Here is a 21,614-nt window from a genome sequence, read left to right as displayed (position 1 = left end):
TTATGTATCGTTAGACTGGAGTAATGAGGATAAATTCAGCTTTGATCACAAGAATTTAAATATATTTTTTGGCCTATTCAACTAGAAAAAAATATATTTAACATTCTAAAAATATTACACTAATAATGTTTTTGCTGTATTTTGGATCAAATAAATGTAGCCTTGGTGAGCAGAAGATACTTTTTACAAAAACATCTTACCCTTCTCAAACTTTTGACCGGTTGTGTATATCCCCTGCATATTTCCCTTCTCAAAGCTGAGCCTTGGTTTACACAGTCTTTGCAAACTGATTGTTTCTGTCGCTTGTTTAACCGCTGTCACAGTTGTTTAGTTAATTAACTTACACATCTAATCTTGCACTTTGTGACCGTTAACTGAAGCGTTGTGCTGGAATTCGCGCTCAGCAGCTGTGAACAAAGCCCGCGGAACGTTTTATTTTCTTTTATTATTATTTTCTTTTTTAGATTATTTGATGTTCTACATTCTTTTTATTTTCAGTGGTGAAAAACCTATTGAATAGACTATCTATCGCTGTAGCCTCGGTTTTGATCACCAACGCAGAACATCACCGAACCATGCAGTAGCCATACTAGCCTAAATGGGGGGAGAAATTTTTTGCCAGAAATGCAGAAATAAGACATCTTTGTTTTTTTTTTTTGTTTTTTTTTTTTGTTACTCTGGTAGATTTTTTACATTTACAATTTATATTTAATTACTACTAGTACTGTTACTATTAATAAAAATGATCTCTGGAAGCCCCAAAAGTGCATGGGCCCTTAGAATCGTCACTCCCCCCCAAGCTACGCCCCTGCTATAATCACAATTGCCCAAATAATGTAATGAGATTTTTAGATTTGTGTTCTAAAAATAATATTTGAATTGCAAAAATATGAAATGTGTGGAAAAAAGTAATTATTCCAGGGCTATATGAAATATAAAACTGCTATGGCACACTTAAATTATTAACTAGCCGTTCAAAAACGGTGGATTATTCGAGAAAAAAAACTTTGCTGAGAGATCCACTATACTTTGTTTGAATCCATTATATATATATATATATATATATATATATATATATATATATATATATATATATATATATATATATATATATATATATATATATATATATATATATATATATGGAAAGAAAGAAAGAAAGAAAGAAAGAAAGAAAGAAAGACAACTTTGACCTGTAACATTTTGTTGTGGAAAATAGCATTCATATGATATTGCCTAACTCACAATTTCCTCTTTAATTATACTTTAAAAAACGATTTTTTTCTCTCTCGTTATTAGCCTTTTTTATGAAAATAATTAAACAACAATAAAATATAGCCATTAAAAAAAACGTGCATAGCCTATATAGGCTAACGTTTGTTAAGAAAATGATTAATACAGATGATATAAAATAGTGACCCGCATTAAAACAGACAAATTAAATATTTGGAAATTCCCCTTTAAAACGAATGTTTCGCTCGACAGCGGCTGGTTGGCCAGTCAAGCGTCATTAAGCACCCAGTCATGATCACGCACATTTGACTGCCTTATTAGTGAGAAACCCGTCTAAAACGTCTATCATTCACAATAATAGATTCCTACGATTATATTCACAATCATAAAAGTATGTTTTTCATTGTAGTTTCGGTGATAGAGAACGCGTTATCTACTCGTAGCTCGACAGCGGCTGGTTGGACGTGGCCAGTCAAGCGTCATTAAGCACCCAGTCATGATCACGCTCATTTGACTGTGAGAAACCAGTCTAAATCATCAATCATACAAAATAATAGATTCCTAAGATTATATTCACAATAATAAAAGTATGTATTTCATTGTAGTTTCAGTGATAGAGAACGCGTTATACTCGTAGCTCGACAGCGGCTGGTTGGCCAGTCAAGCGTCATTAAGCACCCAGTCATGATCACGCACATTTGACTGCCTTATTAGTGAGAAACCCGTCTAAAACGTCTATCATTCACAATAATAGATTCCTACGATTATATTCACAATCATAAAAGTATGTTTTTCATTGTAGTTTCGGTGATAGAGAACGCGTTATCTACTCGTAGCTCGACAGCGGCTGGTTGGACGTGGCCAGTCAAGCGTCGCACCCAGTCATGATCACGCTCATTTGACTGTGAGAAACCAGTCTAAATCATCAATCATACAAAATAATAGATTCCTAAGATTATATTCACAATAATAAAAGTATGTATTTCATTGTAGTTTCAGTGATAGAGAACGCGTTATACTCGACAGCGGCTGGTTGGACGTGGCCAGTCAAGCGTCAGCACCCAGTCATGATCACGCTCATTTGACTGCCTTATTAGTGAGAAACCCGTCTAAATCATCAATCATACAAAATAATAGATTCCTAAGATTATATTCACAATCATAAAGGTATGTTTTTCATTGTAGTTTCAGTGATAAAGAACGCGTTATACTCGTAGCTCGACAGCGGCTGGTTGGACGTGGCCAGTCAGCCGTCATTAAGCACCCAGTCATGATCACACACATTTGACTGCCTTATTAGTGAGAAACCTGTATAAAACGTCTATCATTCACAATAATGGATTCCTAAAATTATATTCACAATAATAAAAGTATGCATTTCATTGTAGTTTCAGTGATAGAGAACGCGTTATACTCGTAGCTCGACAGCCGCTGGTTGGACGTGGCCAGTCAAGCGTCAGCACCCAGTCATGATCACGCTCATTTAACTGCCTTATTAGTGAGAAACCAGTCTAAATCATCAATCATACAAAATAATAGATTCCTAAGAGTATATTTATGATATTAAAATATTGTATTTCCATGCAGCGAGAGTGAAAGAGAACATTTTATACTCATAGCTCAGCAGCGGCTGAGACTGGCAGCCACCAGCCAGCCCAGCGGCAGATCACGTGACCACCCAGAATGAGACTGGCAGCTCCCACCACCCACTGACAGGTCACATGACCACCCAGTGGCGGCTCCTCCCAGCCAGTTGAAGATTGAACCCCTTCTCAACGTCTGTCTGTCACTGTTTTATTTTGGACTGTGTATCGTTGCCATTACTTTAACTCGACAAATAGGTTTTTTATCTTATTTTAATTGTGATAATTTAAGTGCTCACCAGCTATTCCTCAGTTATAAACAAAGACGTTTATAAACATTTTCACCACAGTAGGATACGTACTGAAATAAAAAGAACAGGAGACTGAATACTTATTTCATGGTAAGTTTATTGACCATAGCATACAGTATGTCCTCTCCTTTAACTTCATGAATGCTCTCAATTACAAATTTGAGTTCAACAGAAATCCAAAGAATATCCAGAGTTGCCAAGCCCTAATGACTTTACTCTATTCATCTCTAAAAAAATCATTTGTAACAACTTCCGACTTAGTTACTACAATTATTTAGAAGATAATTATGTAAGGAAACATGTCGAACATAACCTTTTCAACCTGTTTCATTTATGAAATGTGTACTTTTCACCAATGCAGTCTTTCTGATTATCCACACTCAATCTTTACAGTCATTCTCTACCAGGTTATGACATCCTGGAAAGATTCTTTACAATCATTCTCTTCCAGGTTATAACATCCTGGAAATATTCCAAATGTTATTTTCACCATAAACATTTCTAATTAAAGGGAAGAATAACATAGGACCAACATAGCACCACACTCTTTAAAGCAGATATTTATTGAACAGAGGTTGTGCAACAGACATAACTGAGGTACATGATATGATTATAGTGGAGGAAGGAGGACTTTTCTCATTGTTGTTGCATATTTGATGCAGGTTTATATCCACTGATATGGGCCAAGTTCATAAAACAATCGTACTTGACCTCCTCCATTCACTATTTCTGACGTCTAGGTGGGAGCCTTGTAAGCTTTATAAATCCAACTGTATTTACTACATCAGAAATATCATAACCTCTTCTATGTGCTGTCCTTTCCAGGTTCCAGAAAAAACTGTTGTGAGTTGTGCGAGGTAATGGGAAAGTTTTTTATGTCCAGTAAACCTGAGGTATAGAGATACCATACTTACAGAATGTGACAGAGAAAGAAGAGAAGGAAAAAACACTAAAAGGTAAAGAAACATGCCTTTATAAGAGCACTCTGTACAAAGAGCATTTCCAGTCAAATACTCATTTCATGTTCTTCTTTTACCCTCTACTTCTGTATTCTCAAAGTATTCTGTAAGCAGTAAAATAATTATAATACAATTGTTTATAAAATAGCAGCACACTGATGTGACATCACAACTATGTCATGTTATTTTTGTGTATAAGATGGAACAAACAAAAAAAAATCATAGCTTTTTAGCAGCGGAAAAAAACAAAAACTCAATAACAATATTGACACTTGATTGATGTCTTTACACTCTCCATCTCTCATCACTTTGGAATACAGTATCATACCCCTTAATGAATGTAACTTCAGTCCATTTTCAAACTCAGAAGACATAGCCACCCATACAATCTGTTAACAGTACTGTAATTCATTTTCAGAGCAGAGTTGGGAAAATAATAAGACAGGCTAACATAATACAATACAATTGACAGGGGTTTTGGTGTGAAGATGGAGGAAATGTGACTTGTGAAACTCAAGCATCACTTAGAACCGTTTCTGGGCAAAGGAAATATATATGGGTATGTATATGGGCACACGTAAACATCTCCTTTACACACAGAAAAACATGCACACAAACACACACGCATATGTAGACGGACAAAAACCTAAGCTCGACTGCCCCTTTTTAAGGTAAGCTATGAGAATTCAGCATGTGAAAGGCATTTTGTGCTGCTGATGCACCCTGTTTCTGGATGCTGTGTAATGACTTTTAAAAGTTTTCGAATCCCATGCCAGTTCAACCTTTGGAAGCAGCATATTTTAGATGGCTGGGTAGTGGATCTTATGGTTAAGCTCAGCAAAACAGGGTGACTCAAGGCACTATATAAAACTTTGTACAAGTTAATCTTTTCAAATTTCAAGAAAACTGCCCTGCGTTGCACTGTGTAAACCAACAAACATCATTTTTTTTTATTTTTGTCTGTTTTTTTTGGTCTTTTTATTTTGTTAAATTCATTGCTGTTGTCATACATTGGTTTCCAATGCTTTAACGCTATAATTATTCGAACATGCCATGATCTAAAACATGGGAAACCAGCCCAAAATGGAAAAAAAGACCCCTTTATTATAACCATTTGTTATCCATTGCAAATATGCTCTCTAAACTGACACCGATGGAGTAACCTTCCCCAGTTATGAGCTGGCAGTATCAATGAAACTGGTTTAGATACTGGTCTGTAATTCAAACATAAGACATACAAACTAAAGGACAAATAAGTAAACAGACTTAAATATTAGGCGATTTATGGAAACCATAATAGCTGTTGTTTCTCCTTTCTCCTCCTTTCCTGCTTCCATATCATATTCATCATCATCATCATCCTCATCTCAGCAGCATGCTTCACACCTCAAACTAACAAAGCTTCATCATCATCATCCTCAATCATTCTTGACTACACATTCCTTTACTGCTAATCGAATTTGCTATTCATTTGCGAACAACTCCATTGACTCTTCATTCTGTCCCTGTTGGACCAAAACACGCTCACAACAAAATACGTAATAAACTGTATACAATACAACTGTAATATTTGGTGGGAGGCTGCTCCAAAGAACAACCTTATCCACAAACTTTAAAAACAACTCTTCTTGTCTTTAGAAGAAATATGGGAACGTAACCGTCTCTATCCGCTCCCTTTTCTTGCCTCCTCTTGTTCTGTGCACTGGGTTGGGCCCAGCCCTCAAGCAGTTTCCAGGCCAGTAAATAAAAGCATTTAATATAAGGCACTGATACAGGAGGCCCTTGAAGCATCGTGGAATCATTTGCTATCCCTGTCCAGACCATGTGCCTACCACTGAATCCGCCTCTATGACCAAACACTTGCAGATAGATGATTAAACAAAGCCCACTCTTGTGACTCACACAAGAGTGCCTGATATAGGGTAACTTGTACACGCTTGCACATGAGCTAACATACACCACACATAAATGCATGCACACAAGCAGCTTGACAAAAGCTTATTTGAAGTGTCTGTAACTTTAAGATCAAAAGACCATAAATTGCTTTTTTAATAGGAATAATAATAATAATCATATTAAAATAATATCAATAGTCTATTCGCATGATATAAGCCCCTGCTGCTCTAGCAAAAGAGCCCTGCATTCTTAGCATAAGACTTGTGTCTCACCACTCCTTTTTAATCCCCCATTCTGGTCCTAATGCACTCTTAGTAGCCAAGTGAATGGTTGCGTTCATTCAGACCCATGGCACCTCAATGTGTGTTCAAGTTCGGGCATTCCAAAATGAACCAAAAAAACAAAACAAAAACACACACAACAAAACAGGAAAAAAAAAAACATAGCCCCACTTTTTGTACCCTTTCAAGCCAGTCTGATACAGTAGACTCTCTATTTTGAAAAGCCCTTTACACTATCACTGTTGCATTAAATATCATATTATTATGTTTACACAATCAAAAGAGTTTGCAAAATACTACACGCTTCCCTTCTAAGAGTCTGAGGCACCGTAGAGCTTTTTGCATCATTATCAAATCATTTTAAAAATATCTATTTTTTGTATCTAAAATAGCTTAGATTTTTTTTCTTTTTTTGTAATTTATGGGAGTATTTTTTTTACTGGAAAATGAAGATAAAACTCTACAAAGACTAGCAAGCACTTTTTGTTGGGGGTTGTTTGTTTTTTTGTCATTTTTGTTTTTTGTTGTTTTTTTCTTTCTTGAAGACTGATCACAGCGTTCCTGCAGCAAGCTCACAAGTTGATGTCTCGTACATCGGTAGGGGTGCTGGACTGGTCCTGGTCATCAAGTGCTTTGCTGCGCGGGCCACCCTGTTCCTGCTGCTGCTGTTTCTGCTGCTGCCGGCGACCCTCCCTCAGGTTATTCATCAACACTCTCTCAATCTGCTCCTGGCATGCCTTTAACACGTCCTGCAATTTGACAGACACATTCTGTTAGGCAAACAGGTCACTTACATTTCAGCAATGTCTGTACTTATCCAGAATATGTTCATTAGTAGTACTGTTAAAGCCAATGCAAATTAACACATAGTTGATGGTTTACGTCAGAGATTTAACCAAAATTCTATCCCAGATTTTTCTGTCTGTACCAAACGTGCACCTAAAACATAGAAGTTGCCTTGCATACAGAAAAAAAGGTCTAACACAGTTTCTTATGTTAATTACATCCATGTCCCATGGATAAAACAAGGTAGTGTTTGCTTATGTTTTTATGCCCTGTTATACCACAACAGCATGCTACCTATTACCTAAGGGGATCTCACTTGAGTCCACCAGTCTTAGGGTACTTTCACATCTCTAGTTCGGTTAATTTGGTCCAAACCAAGGGCAAACAATTATACATTGTTGCATTTTTCAGCTTTTTTGGTTCCTTTTCACACCACAGTGATTGCTTGTGTCTGAACCAGCTGAAGCAAACCAAAATGCAGGCACATGACAACATCCACATCACTCAATGTTATGGACAACATCCACATCATCACTTACTCATCAACGATCTATCAGGTAATATCATGCACATAATGTCAGCCCAGCTGACTACGGCAGCTAGTTTAGTCCAAAAATGATCTGTACTTTTGCAGTTGGTTCTGTTCGAGGTCAGATAACGTTCTCACCATTAAAAAGCCGCTCCATAGTTTGTTTGAAAACGTACAGAGACCACCTCTTCAAGGAGGTACGCTTGTTTGGTGCGCACCCGAGTGCAATTGCTGCTTTCACAACTGGCTTGAAAGCACCCTTATTCCTGCTCTGTATAACTAAGAACAAACTAAATCTTTTTTATTGATAAAATATAAGAAATGCTCAATGCAACCCTGTGGGTGGCTCCAAAGAGCACATGCCATTTAAAATGCCTTTCACACTGTCACCAAAATGAGCAATGATGCCCTCTAGTGCAACTAAATGGATGTACGGTGATCAAAGCTCACTCTCCTGTTTAGTGAGTATGTCTGAGACACAACAGGCATCTGTGGGAAGTTTGCTGTGAATGGCCCACGGGGACGGCCCGTGGAGAATGTGTTGCTTGTGGAGAGGCTGCATTCCTTTGACATTTACTGCTAATTAAAAGCTGATGGGCCAAAGTCTGAACTTATGTTATGCATAGCTTCTGGGCCAGGCAAATGTTTCTTGCCTGTAGAAGCAGTCTATCACACAAGAAAAATATCTCAGGTGTTTGGAGTGATTGGCGGAAGTAAATAAATGAAACTTCTTTTTTTTCTTTTTTTTTTTTGGAGGTAGAGCTGAGTGTCGCTAGGCTGTTTTCTTTCATCATGGATGACAACACCACCATCCTTCTAGAGGTCTCTTGTTTCCCACCACGATGAGCCATTAGTCATGAAAAATAAATTTCTTCTAGTAAATTAACTAAAGCATAAAACATGTAAAGGAACTGCCTGTGTCTTACCACAAGAATGCCAGGCCGACTCCTTTAAAGACATTTTCCTGTGCGCTGGTCTTTATAGCTGCACAACCAAATTCATGCCAAGCCCCAAAGGCTTAATTCAGGCAACTCTAATAGCTTCAGTGTGCGACTACTGGTAAAAACCAGGACTTGCTCTAGAATGATTAGATCCAGAGGAGGGTGGCACTTGGTGAGCTGCAGGATGGAGTGGGTGGTCCCTGTTTAAATAATCCAACCCTGCCTTGATCAAGAACACCCTCTATCCCACCGGAGCATGGCTACGTTTGTGAAAGTCAAACAAATTAATGAAAATGGTCTACTGAAGAACCAGCAGTTATTGTGATGTCACTCATGTGTGCCATCTTGGACACAAGAAGCCTAGAAGCTTTAAGGGGAGACTTAAGTAACCACAAAAAAACGGTGTCTGTTTTTTAATGGGAAGTGAAAGCAAGGATTGCCGGGTTCAGAGCAAGGCCATCACAGCATTGAGAAATGAAAGGGATTAAGATGTCCCAGAGGCCTAATGCAAGAGGCCAGGGGGCCTAACACATGATCTTATGTACCAAAAAAGCCTTGAAGTTCTTCTCTAAATAATTTGCAACTCTTCAGTTCCAAATAACATTTCGGTTGCAAATAACAACGTCCTTATGACATTATGACTTTAGGCAAAGGAGCATTCTCAGCATACCAGACCCAAAGTTTCTAACATTTCACCTACTTTTAGAAACTGCTGTATCTCAAAAGATTTTTTACTGTGTACTCTCTCTTCCTGGTTCGTTTCTCCAACTGCAGAGCTTTGGATTGTATAAAGCTATATTATACGTATTCTAGAAGAGCACAAGGACACAAATTCATGCCTCAACCTAAACAAATCATACAGGGCCTCATTTAAAAGAACTGATACCTTTAAGACCCTGGATGACTACAACATCCCAAGGAGCATCATTTACTGTATTTACTTTAGCTACAGTAACAAACCTTACTATTAATACCCAGTGCCAAATGAATATTTAGTACGATTTGCTTATTTCTTAGAGAGACTTTAGAGTGTTTGTGGAAACTTCAAGCCAATTTTTCAGCCTTCCTGGTTTGGCATGCATGTGTGTACCTTACTGCTGCACACAGTATACTTCACCAGGTGTGTCTTCACCTACACACACATTCCAAGGATGACTGGAAGAGGCTGGCTGCCCCTATCATATGTCTACTGGAAACTACAGGCACTGGACACCCCCAATGTCAGCAGGGTACCTGGTTCCTGGCTGGCAGCATCATTTGGCATTAGGTTGACTTTCCTTCATACTCTGTCTGACCGCTCACCTCCCAACCTCTGCCTCAATATGGAAGGTCCTCAAATACACCAAGGAACAGTTTAGTACACAAAAACCTTGTTTATTGAAGACTATGTTTTTCTAGTTTACTTCTGCTATAGATATCCAGATAGGACCTCTTAAGATTTTCACAATACATTAATGCAAAATAATCTGCAAGATTAATATTATTCGTCCCAAACAGATTCAGTGCTCAGTTAAATATAGGGTGCATTCGCACATGGTGCAATTGAACCTGGGTGTACACCAAAAGTGCTAGTATGAAAGCACTTTAAGATATAGCAGACATAGCACTGCAAGCAAAAACCCTTACACATGTGATTCTATAATGTCACAACAAAGATACTATTGCAGTATTGCAAAAGTATTGCAAAAAGTCAACAATTTTCATCCTTGGCAAAAAAGTCCTTTAACTGACAGTTCGCCCAAAAAAGCTATTTGCTCACCCTCGTCATTCAAAACCTATATGACTTTCTTTCTTCTGTGGAAAACAAAAGAAAATATTTTGAAGAATGCTGGTAACCAAACGATTGTGGTTACCATTTACATGAATTAGACAAAAACACAGACATTTCTCAAAATATCTTTCTATATGTTCCGCAACAAAAAAAAGTCATTCAAGTTTGAATCGATCAATAAATGGTGACAGAATATTCATGCTGGGTGCACTATACCTTTAAGTTTTCTTTAGGCTTTATAGCTTAGTGCGAGCAGGGTAGAGTGTGTACACCCTACCTGCATGTTTTCAAAGGTATGGCTTGTTGGCATCCAGCAATGTGACGAGTTGTTCATGGAGCAGCCAGTTCATTCCTTCTGCCTTGGACCTCACACTCCTCAGACACTGAGCACCTTTACTGCTGTGGAGGACTATTTGTTTTTCCTCTGCTATGGTGCACAACTTCACACACCACATGCTGGGGCAGCAGTCATTCTACCAGCAGCAGTGCACTCTAGGGTATCTTGGGGAGGGTTGACCTCTTCAGGTCAGGATAGGAATTAAATGTGTTTCCTGGGTTATTCTCTTAATCCTAATATTCTATTCTATTCTCTTCAGCTTTTAATTTTCCACCTAAAAAGAAACGAAAAGACCTAAAAGAAACTAAAGGACCAGGTCATTCCATAAAGCCATAGTATCCCTGACACATTCCCCTAACCCTGCAGATTCTCTCCTTACAGTCTCTCAGTCAGGGTCAATTCCATTTCATTTCCAGTAATTCAGTGGCTGAATGTGAAATTGAATTGGAGCTGGACCCAAGCCCATTGAGTAAATAGGGGGAATGCACAGCCTCCTCTCACAGTCCTACAGGCACAGCAACACTTGTCCCACAGATTACCAATAGTGTTGCTATTAGTAAAAAACAAACAAAACACACACACACACACACACACACACACACACACACACACACACACACACACACACACACACACACACACACACACACACACACACACACAAAATCTTCTTATCTCTTAGATAAGATCTCTTATATGAACACCCCACTTTTAAATATAAACAAACTGTGAGGTGATCTGTGTAGCACACTGGCCTATAGGGGAAATGCCATGTATCATGATGAATTTAAATTGCATTAGTAATGTACTTTCAAAGCAACCATACTTACAACTTCTGTGTTTGTGATCTTGGCGAGCAACTCTGTAAGGTTGTCTCCCCACAGTGAGCGGTTCGTGCTGTTGAGCTGCAGGCCACAGATAGCCGCTGCCACGCTGCCCGTTGCAATCATGGATGGAGGGTACATGGCGAAGTTGAAATCTGAGGAAAGAGCAAACCAGGCAAGACCCGTCAAGCTTTGAGTTCATAAAAATGTACTTTTTTTGTTAACAGTATTTTGAATATAACAAACATTTTGATATAACAAAATTCATAAAATACTGACAAATAAAGACCATTTCCATTAGGTCTGTGCACAGTCCTTTGCTAATGACTGCAGCCCAGTATAATGAGGGTTCACTTGGCTTGAAAAGAATCTAAAAGCACCCCACCCCCACCCCTCTCCTCCAGTCACCCTTTGCAGATCGGCCCCTTTTCTTCCAGCTCCTAAGTAAATCGTGTGCTCCCTGAAAAAAGCCCTATAGCCTTCGGAAAGGATGGAATAAAGAGCCACAGTCCCCCTGCCAATGCTCACTGCTGTAGGTCCTTTTTCCACGTGTGGTCACAGGCGTACATCTCAAAGACCAATAACCTTGTTAGCTTTCTCACTGTCATTCATAATGCAAATAAGACAGCTTGTGAACGGGCCTGAAACCCAAAAAGACGACTGACTGCAAGAAGGGGGAGAAAGAAAGAGGAAAAGAAAGAACCAAACAGCTTAGGCTGTCTGCTCCCTGCCTCATTGATTTCCGTCTTTCTTCTTTTTCTACGGCTCCCCCTCTTCCTACTTTGAGATTTTTTAACTTCAGACACACCCCTAAGGTTGAATGGCACACATGTCGTTGTTACAACAGCCCCATATTTGTGTCAGTATTGCAGCTATATTTTAACATATTGAATGCGGCCACTGGTTGACCTGGGTCTAGTGAGCAAGAGTGTGGCTTCATTGTCAGAAATCATCATCTCATCTCATCCAACTGAGAGATGCAACATCAAGCCTTCTCTGTGGATTCCAATTCAACCTGACAGCCGGCACAAAAGATGGGTGTTGGGGGAGGGTGTTGTTGGGTTTTAGACAGCAGGGGCTACTGGGGGGGAGAGAAACTAAGCATCATTCTTTAATCAGTTTCCAGACCTTCGTAAGGTTTTGGCAGAAGAAAAGACCCTCCTACCCACCTCATTCCCCCCATGCCATTCCTCTGATGCAGGGCCACCTCTGGGCTTACGGTCCCACACTCCCTGGCAGTCTTTGCATTACCATATTGCCATATTCAATTGCAAAGCAAACTGTGTGTGATGGCTCTGAGGGTGATTTTTCTCCCCTTTCTTTTTAGGAAAAAAGAAATCAAAGCGGTGGGCCCTTTGACAACTGACGAGCATGCCTTCATTGCCTTCTTAGCATTCAAAGCCAGCCATTTTCTCATTTTGTGGCTCAGTGTTGACAAATAAATGAACTTATTATACACTCCTCTCTTTGTAGTTTTCCGGGCAGTAAAAAATGAATTAAAAGACAAGATCTGGTCAAGCAGAAGACGACAAAACAAGCCGCATTGCAGCTCTTAGGTCTTTTAGGGCATGGAGAAAAAACAATGAAAAAAAGATGCCCACACAGCTTGCGTGTGCTGAGTGGGTTGCAATCTGATTTTTCACACTCTAGACAAGACAAGTTTGTCGGGGGAACAAGAGCATGCGCGTGCTAGTGGCAGAGCTGGACGCTCCGGTTTGCGAGAGTGGTAAGTGAAGAATGGATGTATTCTGCACGCCTTCATTGATATTCATGCAGAGGATAAACAGTGTATGTAGCTGAGTGGTGACGCCTGTGATGGAAGGCTCCTAGTAAGCGGCGGCTGGCTGGACTGGTAAACCAGCCTCTCACCCCCTTCAATGGACCATTCTCCTGCCCTCGCCACACTGCATCCCCAGAACTGTGCCAACACAGCAAGCTCCTTGGTGGGTGCAATGTGCTGTGTACGCATTTAACTTGTAAATTAATTAAACGTTTGGAAAGTTGAGGAACGGCCAAACAGGCCGATGATTTGAGGGGCAATAAATCAAGTGCCAGACTTTCATGCAGATGCACAGGTTTGCCTTTAAAGAAAGTCTCGTTTTGAGTAGCCATGTTCGACCTGACTGATAAAGATCAAACGTAAACATGATTTTGGCATCGCAGTATAATGCTCAGTCAAATGGAACAAGTCAGGTAAAGCATGCATGTGAAGAACTTCAACTTAATTAATAAAATAGTAGACATGTAACAAATGTTAATTCATTGGCACTTTTTGTAGAATTTGTTATAAAACTCCTAGCTATGTTGGGTCTCATAAGGCTATCGGCAGGTCATGTCTGGAACATGTATAACACTACTTATCTGTCTATTGTCATTTTTAATTTATCTGTCACAAATCTTTAACAAAGTAATTTCGTCAACAAAAGTAGCGTGTTAGTCTGCCCTGTCAAACAATAGTTAAACAGATGAATTCAAAACAGGAACACTGTTTGACTGTTAAAATCCTGTAACAACTTGTTTTAGTCTTGCTCCAGTGCTGAGTCTTGAGCAACAGCAGTCAGGCCGGTGTGGGAGGAAGCAGAGCCTCTTGAATGAGAAATGACACAAATCGGTAGATTTAATTTTCAGCCCTGCTGAACTCTCCACCAGTCGCATTTATTTTTCCTAAGGGATTTCTCTGGAAAGTAATGGCAAGAAGATCTCTACCTACAGAACTTGTTTTCTTTAAATATCATAGCATGTCTCAGGTCTGTTACACATCTACAGAAAATATATGATGGGGAAGTAAAGGGGGTGCTGGGTGTTTAACAGTGAAAATGGGGTATAATCACTTTTAATGAGCTTGTTCCTGTGAAGGCCTTCGATAGACTGCCCTCCGGAGAAACGCTTTATCGTGTGCTCCTTCTGCAGTGACCCTTACATGCCTCTGCATATGAAATGGAGGGTTGTTCCTTTTGTCTCCTTTCTTGCCGTCTCTAGCCGAGCCTTCCAGCTATTTGCATATCTCTGAAAGGCCCCTCCATGTTATTAATTAATACTAAACTGGTCTACTCTGCCTGACCAAATCTCACAGAGTGCTCTAAACGGAACTGTTTTATCAAAAGCAAAGAACCATTAAAAATTAGCTGTTGTCTTTCCACACTCCTCTCTCCTTTCTCATTTAGATACAGAGGCCTTGATTTATGCATGTTTCAGAAAAGAGGGGGACACTGAATTCTCTGCAAAGAAAGCAAACTGTACAGAGGAAAGAAAAGCAGCAGTCAAGACATCTGCCCGGCAATTAAAATCTTTTGGGCACCCCTTGAATATCTGTTGTTAAACTAGGAACTAGTTTGTGTATTGCTTAAAACAAGATATGAAACAAAAGATGTTGTACTGCATCTGCTATTTTCCGGCATCTAAAAACCAAGTTATTTTTTAAACCATTCATAATATCCCATAATATCCTGCCAATTCAAACCAGTTTCTATGGATCCTGTTTGTCAGTGCAGTTTCACAACAAATGTATATCTATTGCACAAACCAACAGCAGAATCAAAAGCTCAATGTTTAAAGACTAGCCAGCTCCTCCCACTAATTCATCTCCCATCATATGCCACTTTCCCAAAGTTGGAGTTACTCCTGAGGTTCCTGGGGAGCTGAGCAACCCCAGGGATGAAGGGGGAAGCCTGAGGGAACAAGGGTGGTGCACTGGATCTCATTACCGCCTATGGTGAAGTTCGGTGCAGGCTTGGCTGGGAGAACCAGCCCCACAAAGGCTCCTGATTATGGGAAAGTCGTCATGCCCTGGAGCATCTGGGAGGCGTGAGAAGAGGGGATAAGATATGAAAACATGACATGCTTCACTATTTGGCTCGGCTGGAACAATACACTCCTCACGTTTTCTCACCCTCCTCTCATCTGTATGTTTGATCTCCTAAAGGTGGTCCACCTCTAAGAGGAGGAACAGCATAACCAATGGCTCAACAGCACAAAGGAATGTCCTTAACTATACAACTGCCTTTTGAAGTGTCACTGCATTCAGGGTTAGCCACTGATATGCCCACCAAACATACCAGGAAAGCACATAAGGCTTCCAGTGAAATTCTCTCCATTACACATCGCTATTTCAGTCCACATAGTTTCTCATGAATGTAATGAGATGGCATCTGATAATTTGCCTGCAACAAGAACCTGAATAAAGTTGCCATAGATACTAAACCCACAGAAGTCGGCTTTGATTTCAAGTTTTGCGAGGAATAAACATGGATCTTGCAACACATCCCTTATTGAAGTGATGATGCAAGGTATCAACACCAACTTGACTAGGCAGTGGATCTTTTATCAGCCATACTTAACACCAATGGAAGACATACAAGTTGACAACACACTTTTTGGCTACTCTACTAAGTCGTGTTGAGAGGATTTAATTTGAACGAATTGGAAATGAGTTCTATGGAGCACTGTACAAATTAGGAGTTTAAAATGCATTGCGGGCATTATTTATTTCTTAACATCTACATTGAATACACTACCTGTTGCACAAAGGGCGATGAAAGTCTGCACATGTTTACGGATCAGGTCCAGCTTATCCTCAGGCAGCGGAAGTTTCCTCATAATGTGTTCAATAAAGTCATTGGGAGTGACAGCAGCCAGGTTCCACTTCAATTTGCCAAGGACAACCAGCTCCCATTCCTGTAAAAAGGTTTGAGGAAAGAAGCAAAATCACTATGGAGCCAATCCTATATAATTGTGTGATCTGAATCCATTTGCAGTATTTGAGGTATTTAGATCTCAGTGTTTTTTTTACTTTCAACTGGAGTGACAAATTGCATCCTCTCAGTTGCTTCCTGTTCCTAGATGTTTCCTTTCGATGCACTAGATTAGTAGATCTAAATATCATCTTATGAAGACACTGGATGTTGGGGTAACATTCTATATCAACAATTCAGCGATGAGGCACTTTTTTGTACTGCTATTACACATTCAAATGTTGTTGCTATACATCTGAACCAGTTCAGATCACCCAAAATCTAACTTCAGTAAAGCTCTGGGACCTTCAGGACATGGTTTGACTTTGGCTATGCAAAGCTACAAGTGGAAATCCAGCCCATTTGCAACCACAAACACTCATTTGTTGTACTTCATTTGCTCAATTAGGACCTTGAATGTGACTGTTCAACACTGCTGATGATACCATTTCGTCTTTTAGGGGCACTCTTGATGCATAACATCAAGACCTTACTCAAATTTACAAATCTAAACGTAAGATGCTCAGTCATTTGGTTTCAGTCACGTAGACTGCAAATAACTTGCCCTTTCTTTTTGAACTGGGGTGACTAACCTGACCAAGTGACTAATTGGGGAAAACTTGCATTTGCTGGGACAGTCCTTATGACTGAGCACTCACTCAGATGGAGGTGGTTTTCTCCACACGTGAACCACATACAGTTTATTCATGAGATGGCCAAATATCATTGTCATTACATTTTGAGATGTACAGTATAGCATTACAACTGCTCTAAAGCAAAGACAAAAGATTACGTTGAACTAATACCCCTGCAACAGCTTTCTTAGTGAGCAAGAATACAATGGCAGCCATCCGCTGATGCATGATTTCTCTACTTCCTCTTTGCTGGATTTCACTGGCAAGTGACTCACTCAAAGTACAAACAGCTACATGTTCCTGTCTGTTCTCTTTTCAAGGGAGGTGCCTGATGTGAACTTGAAGCCTGATGACATGTTGAAGCCACAGTCGCTCAAAACCATTGACTCCTGGTACACCAAGAGGGGTATGATGGAATGTAAACTATGAGCAGAGGCGTTCTCCAAAAGAAAAACAATTACACGCTAATGTGAAAATGAGCCTTTGCGTTCTGTCACTTTGCATCTGTAAAGTTTGGACAGCAAAAATATGCATGTTCCTTTTGGTGTGTTTGCTCTGTTCTTAAAGGGAAAGTTCACCTCAAAATGAAAATTGTGTCATCAACACAATTGATGTTTTCATACATGAAAGTCTATGGTGTCCAATCAATGTTTCGTAATCCATTCACATTGATTGTTTGGACACAAACAGCTCAAGCATTCTTCAACATATCTTGTTTTTTGTTCTGCAGGAAGTCAGAGGTTTGGAATGAAATGAGAGTCTGTAAATGATGACTTTTCATTTTTAGGTTACTGTCCTAATTAAGTGCAAGGACAGCTTTGGACACTAATGAAGGCTCAACACTATTCATTAGGAAATTATTATGTACTGTATTTGTGTACGTTTCCATCTTTGGTCATATTCTGAGCACACTGTTGAAACTTTATGAGGCCATACATGACCACAGACACCAGTTTAAGTAACTTAAGGACAAAATATTTTCTTCTGTGGCTATTAACTCAGCAGTCCAGTGTCACCTCACCAGCGCTCTGAGGCCAGTCCTAAAACTCAATGTGACAATCTTGCAACACAGTTTTGATGTAGGAACCCACTTCCTCCTTTTTGAGCCTTAGTCATACCTTCAGGTTGTAATTGCGGTTTTATTTACAAGAACTTCTTGCCAGCTAACGTGGACAAAAATTAAGACGTGATTGACAGCTGATCTTAGGTTTCCTGCATCTGTTGGACTTTGCAAACCAGCATAAGCTCTACCACAACAACGAAAAAACACTAGGCCAGGCTCAGGGGAAAGAAACAGAAGGATGGCTACAGCATTTAAAAAAAAAAAAAAAAAAAATATATATATATGCTATACATATATATATGTTATAGCTACTAAAACCCTGCCAGAAATACATTGCAGAACCATTAGTATAAAAGCTAAGGGAAAACTCAACAAGTGCAGGTGTAACAAATGTTTTATGCCACACTGCGGTTTTTCCCCTTGACCCTGAGTAATGAGTAATTTAACAGCATATTTTGCTTTCATGTCTACAGTTTTTCCTTTAAAACAATTTACTCATATAGTTAACCTATGCATATAGAAATGAGAAGCTGAATAATGATAATCAAAAGACAATTGACTGGAGTTGACTTTCATTTGACAGTCACTTAAATGAATTTACCTATATTCAAATTACATTCTGGTGGAACAAGACCTCAGCCCTGATGAAGCTGTGGGTTGCATAGTTGCCACTAGATGGCGTAAATACCCTTTGGTTGATATTGGAATGTGGAGAGCATCCATCAGAAGGCAGAATATTTTGTCAAACAGAACCTAGTCTTTGCTTTAGACTACTTTTAATTCTTATGTGGCTGATTTGTAAACATAGACAATATGACGATGATTCCATCACAAATGGCAGTAGGCTCCATTCGTTTTTAAATGAAATTTAAATGTTATTTTAAATGGGATGACATTAAAAAGATTTGGTTAACCATAACAATAGTATGCATTTAGCAAATTCATATTTGGGGAAAATTGTGGAGAAAGTATGCAAACAATTATCTAGCACTTCCTACAGATAGGTAAGTAAGTTTTGGTATGCAAAGAGTTTATTAGGTGCTTACCAGCAGTTCCTGCGGTCTGATTGAGTTATCAGTGTAGATGCACAGCTTCTCTGCAGTTAATGGACGCGTCTCTTTCAACTTAGACGCAAGAAACATGCACACTGCTCCGAGCAACTGCAAGTTACATTTTCTTGTTGGTACCACCGCTAAAAATCGGTCCAAGTAGTTCATAGCCAGTGGAAAAACTTCTTCCTCGCATTTCTGTTCCTCGCAGACCTGGAAAGGGCAGGGCATAACTTAATAAGTTCAGATGAAAATATGCACGTGGCGCAACAAAATTATTCAAATGTATGACTCACAATGACTAGGCCTATATATATACTTAAATTAATTATCACGAGAAAACGAAATATGTAGCACTGTCCATCAGTGGCACAGATATGTCGTTGTAAATCGTTATGGTAACATTACAGATCGATTTAAAAAAAACGTGCAATTCCTGTCTTGCCGTAGTTATAAATGTATAAATTGAATGGATGAAAAGGGGACTCAAACATCTTTGTCAATAGACTCACATTCCTTTGGTTCATTCAGTAAGAAATGAATTCAAGTCACAATCACCCGATGCCAAAAAAACACCCATGCAACACAGTACGGGATCTGTTTTTTTTAATTCGTCATATTTTCATAAAATATTTAAAAATATAAATAAATTGTCTACGTCCACTATTTATTGCTCTAAATATTCACCAATCCCTTTCACATCATTCCCGACAATTGACAAGTTATTACATCGATATTTTATATGATAAAAACGAGATTTTTTCAACTAAGTCGCATGCGGTGTTAGATGAGTGCGTCACCATCGGACCGAAATATTTTTTTAATAAATTTTTATAAATTATCCTGCTCGATTCACCTGACAGTTTAAGACATGAAAATAAAGCTAAGGTCCTTATCTAATGTTTCCAACACTCAAAGATAAGAAATATGAAAGATTCTGACAAAAAACGAACTTAATTCCAAGGCTATAGACTTCGATCAGCATGGGTAAAGAAGCAGCACGGGCCCTCGCCCCTTCCGCAACCATATATTTCAAAAAATTGTACAAAATTATAGAAAGGTAATTCCCGATATGTTCAACCATAATTATATACCTTAAACGCTCATTTATCAAGTCATGCACATGTAAAGAGTTGTTATGATCATTTTGATGCGATAAAGTTGTTTGGGAAAGAAAACCAACATGGCGATGGTTAGATGTAGCACAGCGGCAAGCATTGAAGTGCATACGTGTGCATGGAAATATTTATCCTAAAAAATAAATAAATAACATTAAGTACGATTCTGTCCACTGTGTTGACAGCGCCAAAAACGTTAAGAAATAAGCGCTTATGATCACTGACATATGTCGATAACCTCCATCCCCCTGCAAATCTAATCGTGAACTTGGTCCAAAATCAGCGCTTATGACTGCAATAAAATAAATAGCCCGACAAAATCGTATCTGCCCTTTCGGAAATATTAAAGTAGCCTCTTTACTTGCATCCCACAAAGCTTACGTAACAGAATAAAGGAGAAAACACTTTGCAAGACGTTTTGAAGATACGGAATAAGTAGTACGGAAATGATCGGATATGTTACAAACCTCTAACATCCAAGTTGCCACCATCCTCCGCATAAAGGGCTGAATGTCTTTCTGAACGCATTTAAAATATGAACACTGGGGAAGAAACCTCTCTTCGATGGTCAACAAGCTCTGTAGTACCCTGTCATCATATAGAAGATTCGGGTCAGGACGGGCTCTTATAATGGTGTCCATCTCGAGACAAAGCAGTTCCATGATTGTTAAAGTCCTTTTCGATCTCGAATATGCCTACCGACAGTGAAATATAATGGTTGCGAAAGATCAAAAAGTGCACAAAAGACTTTTCGGACACATAAAAACAGTCTACAGGGCTGTCCAGGTTAGTCCTGATCCTTTTGCAAACTTTTCCCCACTAGTCTCTCTCTCTGCTCTGCTCCTCTCGCAGCAACATTTGAGGTCTGCAGATGCAAGGCTGCATGTGACGCAAGCTTCAGATCTTATTATTGGTCTGACGCGACATCGGTCTTCCTCTTCTTTTCCTCCCCTCCTGCTCTGGTTATCAAATAATCAATAGCTTCCACAAGATGGACAGAATATTGGCTGGCATTATGGTTCATGCAAGACATCCTTATACGCACCCATTCATGCGCAACTTTTGGGTAAACATAAACATAAACACGCATGCACCCAAATAAATACTCCACTTTTCATGGTAGCCTATCTCGAAGGGTTCTAAAAATTGAGTATTTATTTATATCAAAATGACATGCATATCCTTGATCAATAGTGGTGTCAGCAGAAATTCAACCAATAGCTACATTTGCCAAAACTTTCTGTTTGACTTTAAGGACATTAAAATGTCACCTCGTCGTCACGAATTTGAAATAGATCTATCTTACATGAAACAGCAACGCCTGTGGTCAACAAGATAGCTGTCTAGGAAATGCAGCGAAAGCATGAAGCAACGCTCTCTCTTCAGCGATAGCAGCTGAATGATAGGCTAGTTATTCTCCCCCAGTGGATTATAAAAAGTATTCTCTATTTAGGACCAAAAAGCCAAGCCTCAAAAGGAGATGTGAGCATTCCCTAACATGCAGGTGACGGTTTTCAACATGTAGCCTATAACGCACTCATTCATAAAGTAATTTGAGTTGCAAATGA

At 39.2% G+C, this 21,614-nt stretch overlaps 1 protein-coding gene across 1 annotated transcript; it reads right to left on the bottom strand.

Moving 5' to 3' along the window:
- Positions 1–3,206: 3,206 nt before the first annotated feature.
- Positions 3,207–20,906, bottom strand: ccnd2a (cyclin D2, a). Its single transcript, XM_067436140.1, has 5 exons — positions 20,514–20,906; positions 18,926–19,141; positions 15,966–16,125; positions 11,458–11,606; positions 3,207–7,012 (listed from the first exon to the last, which is right to left on the bottom strand). Exons 1-5 carry the CDS (start codon positions 20,706–20,708, stop codon positions 6,836–6,838), a joined length of 897 nt encoding a protein of 298 aa, XP_067292241.1. The 5' UTR covers positions 20,709–20,906; the 3' UTR covers positions 3,207–6,835.
- Between the last annotated feature and the right edge of the window lie 708 nt (positions 20,907–21,614).

The sequence above is a fragment of the Pseudorasbora parva genome, chromosome 25, assembly GCF_024679245.1.
Source record: "Pseudorasbora parva isolate DD20220531a chromosome 25, ASM2467924v1, whole genome shotgun sequence".
Classification (NCBI taxonomy): Eukaryota; Metazoa; Chordata; class Actinopteri; order Cypriniformes; family Gobionidae; genus Pseudorasbora; species Pseudorasbora parva.
Note: the sequence above shows the minus strand (reverse complement) of the source record. Positions and strands in the feature narration are given on the sequence as shown.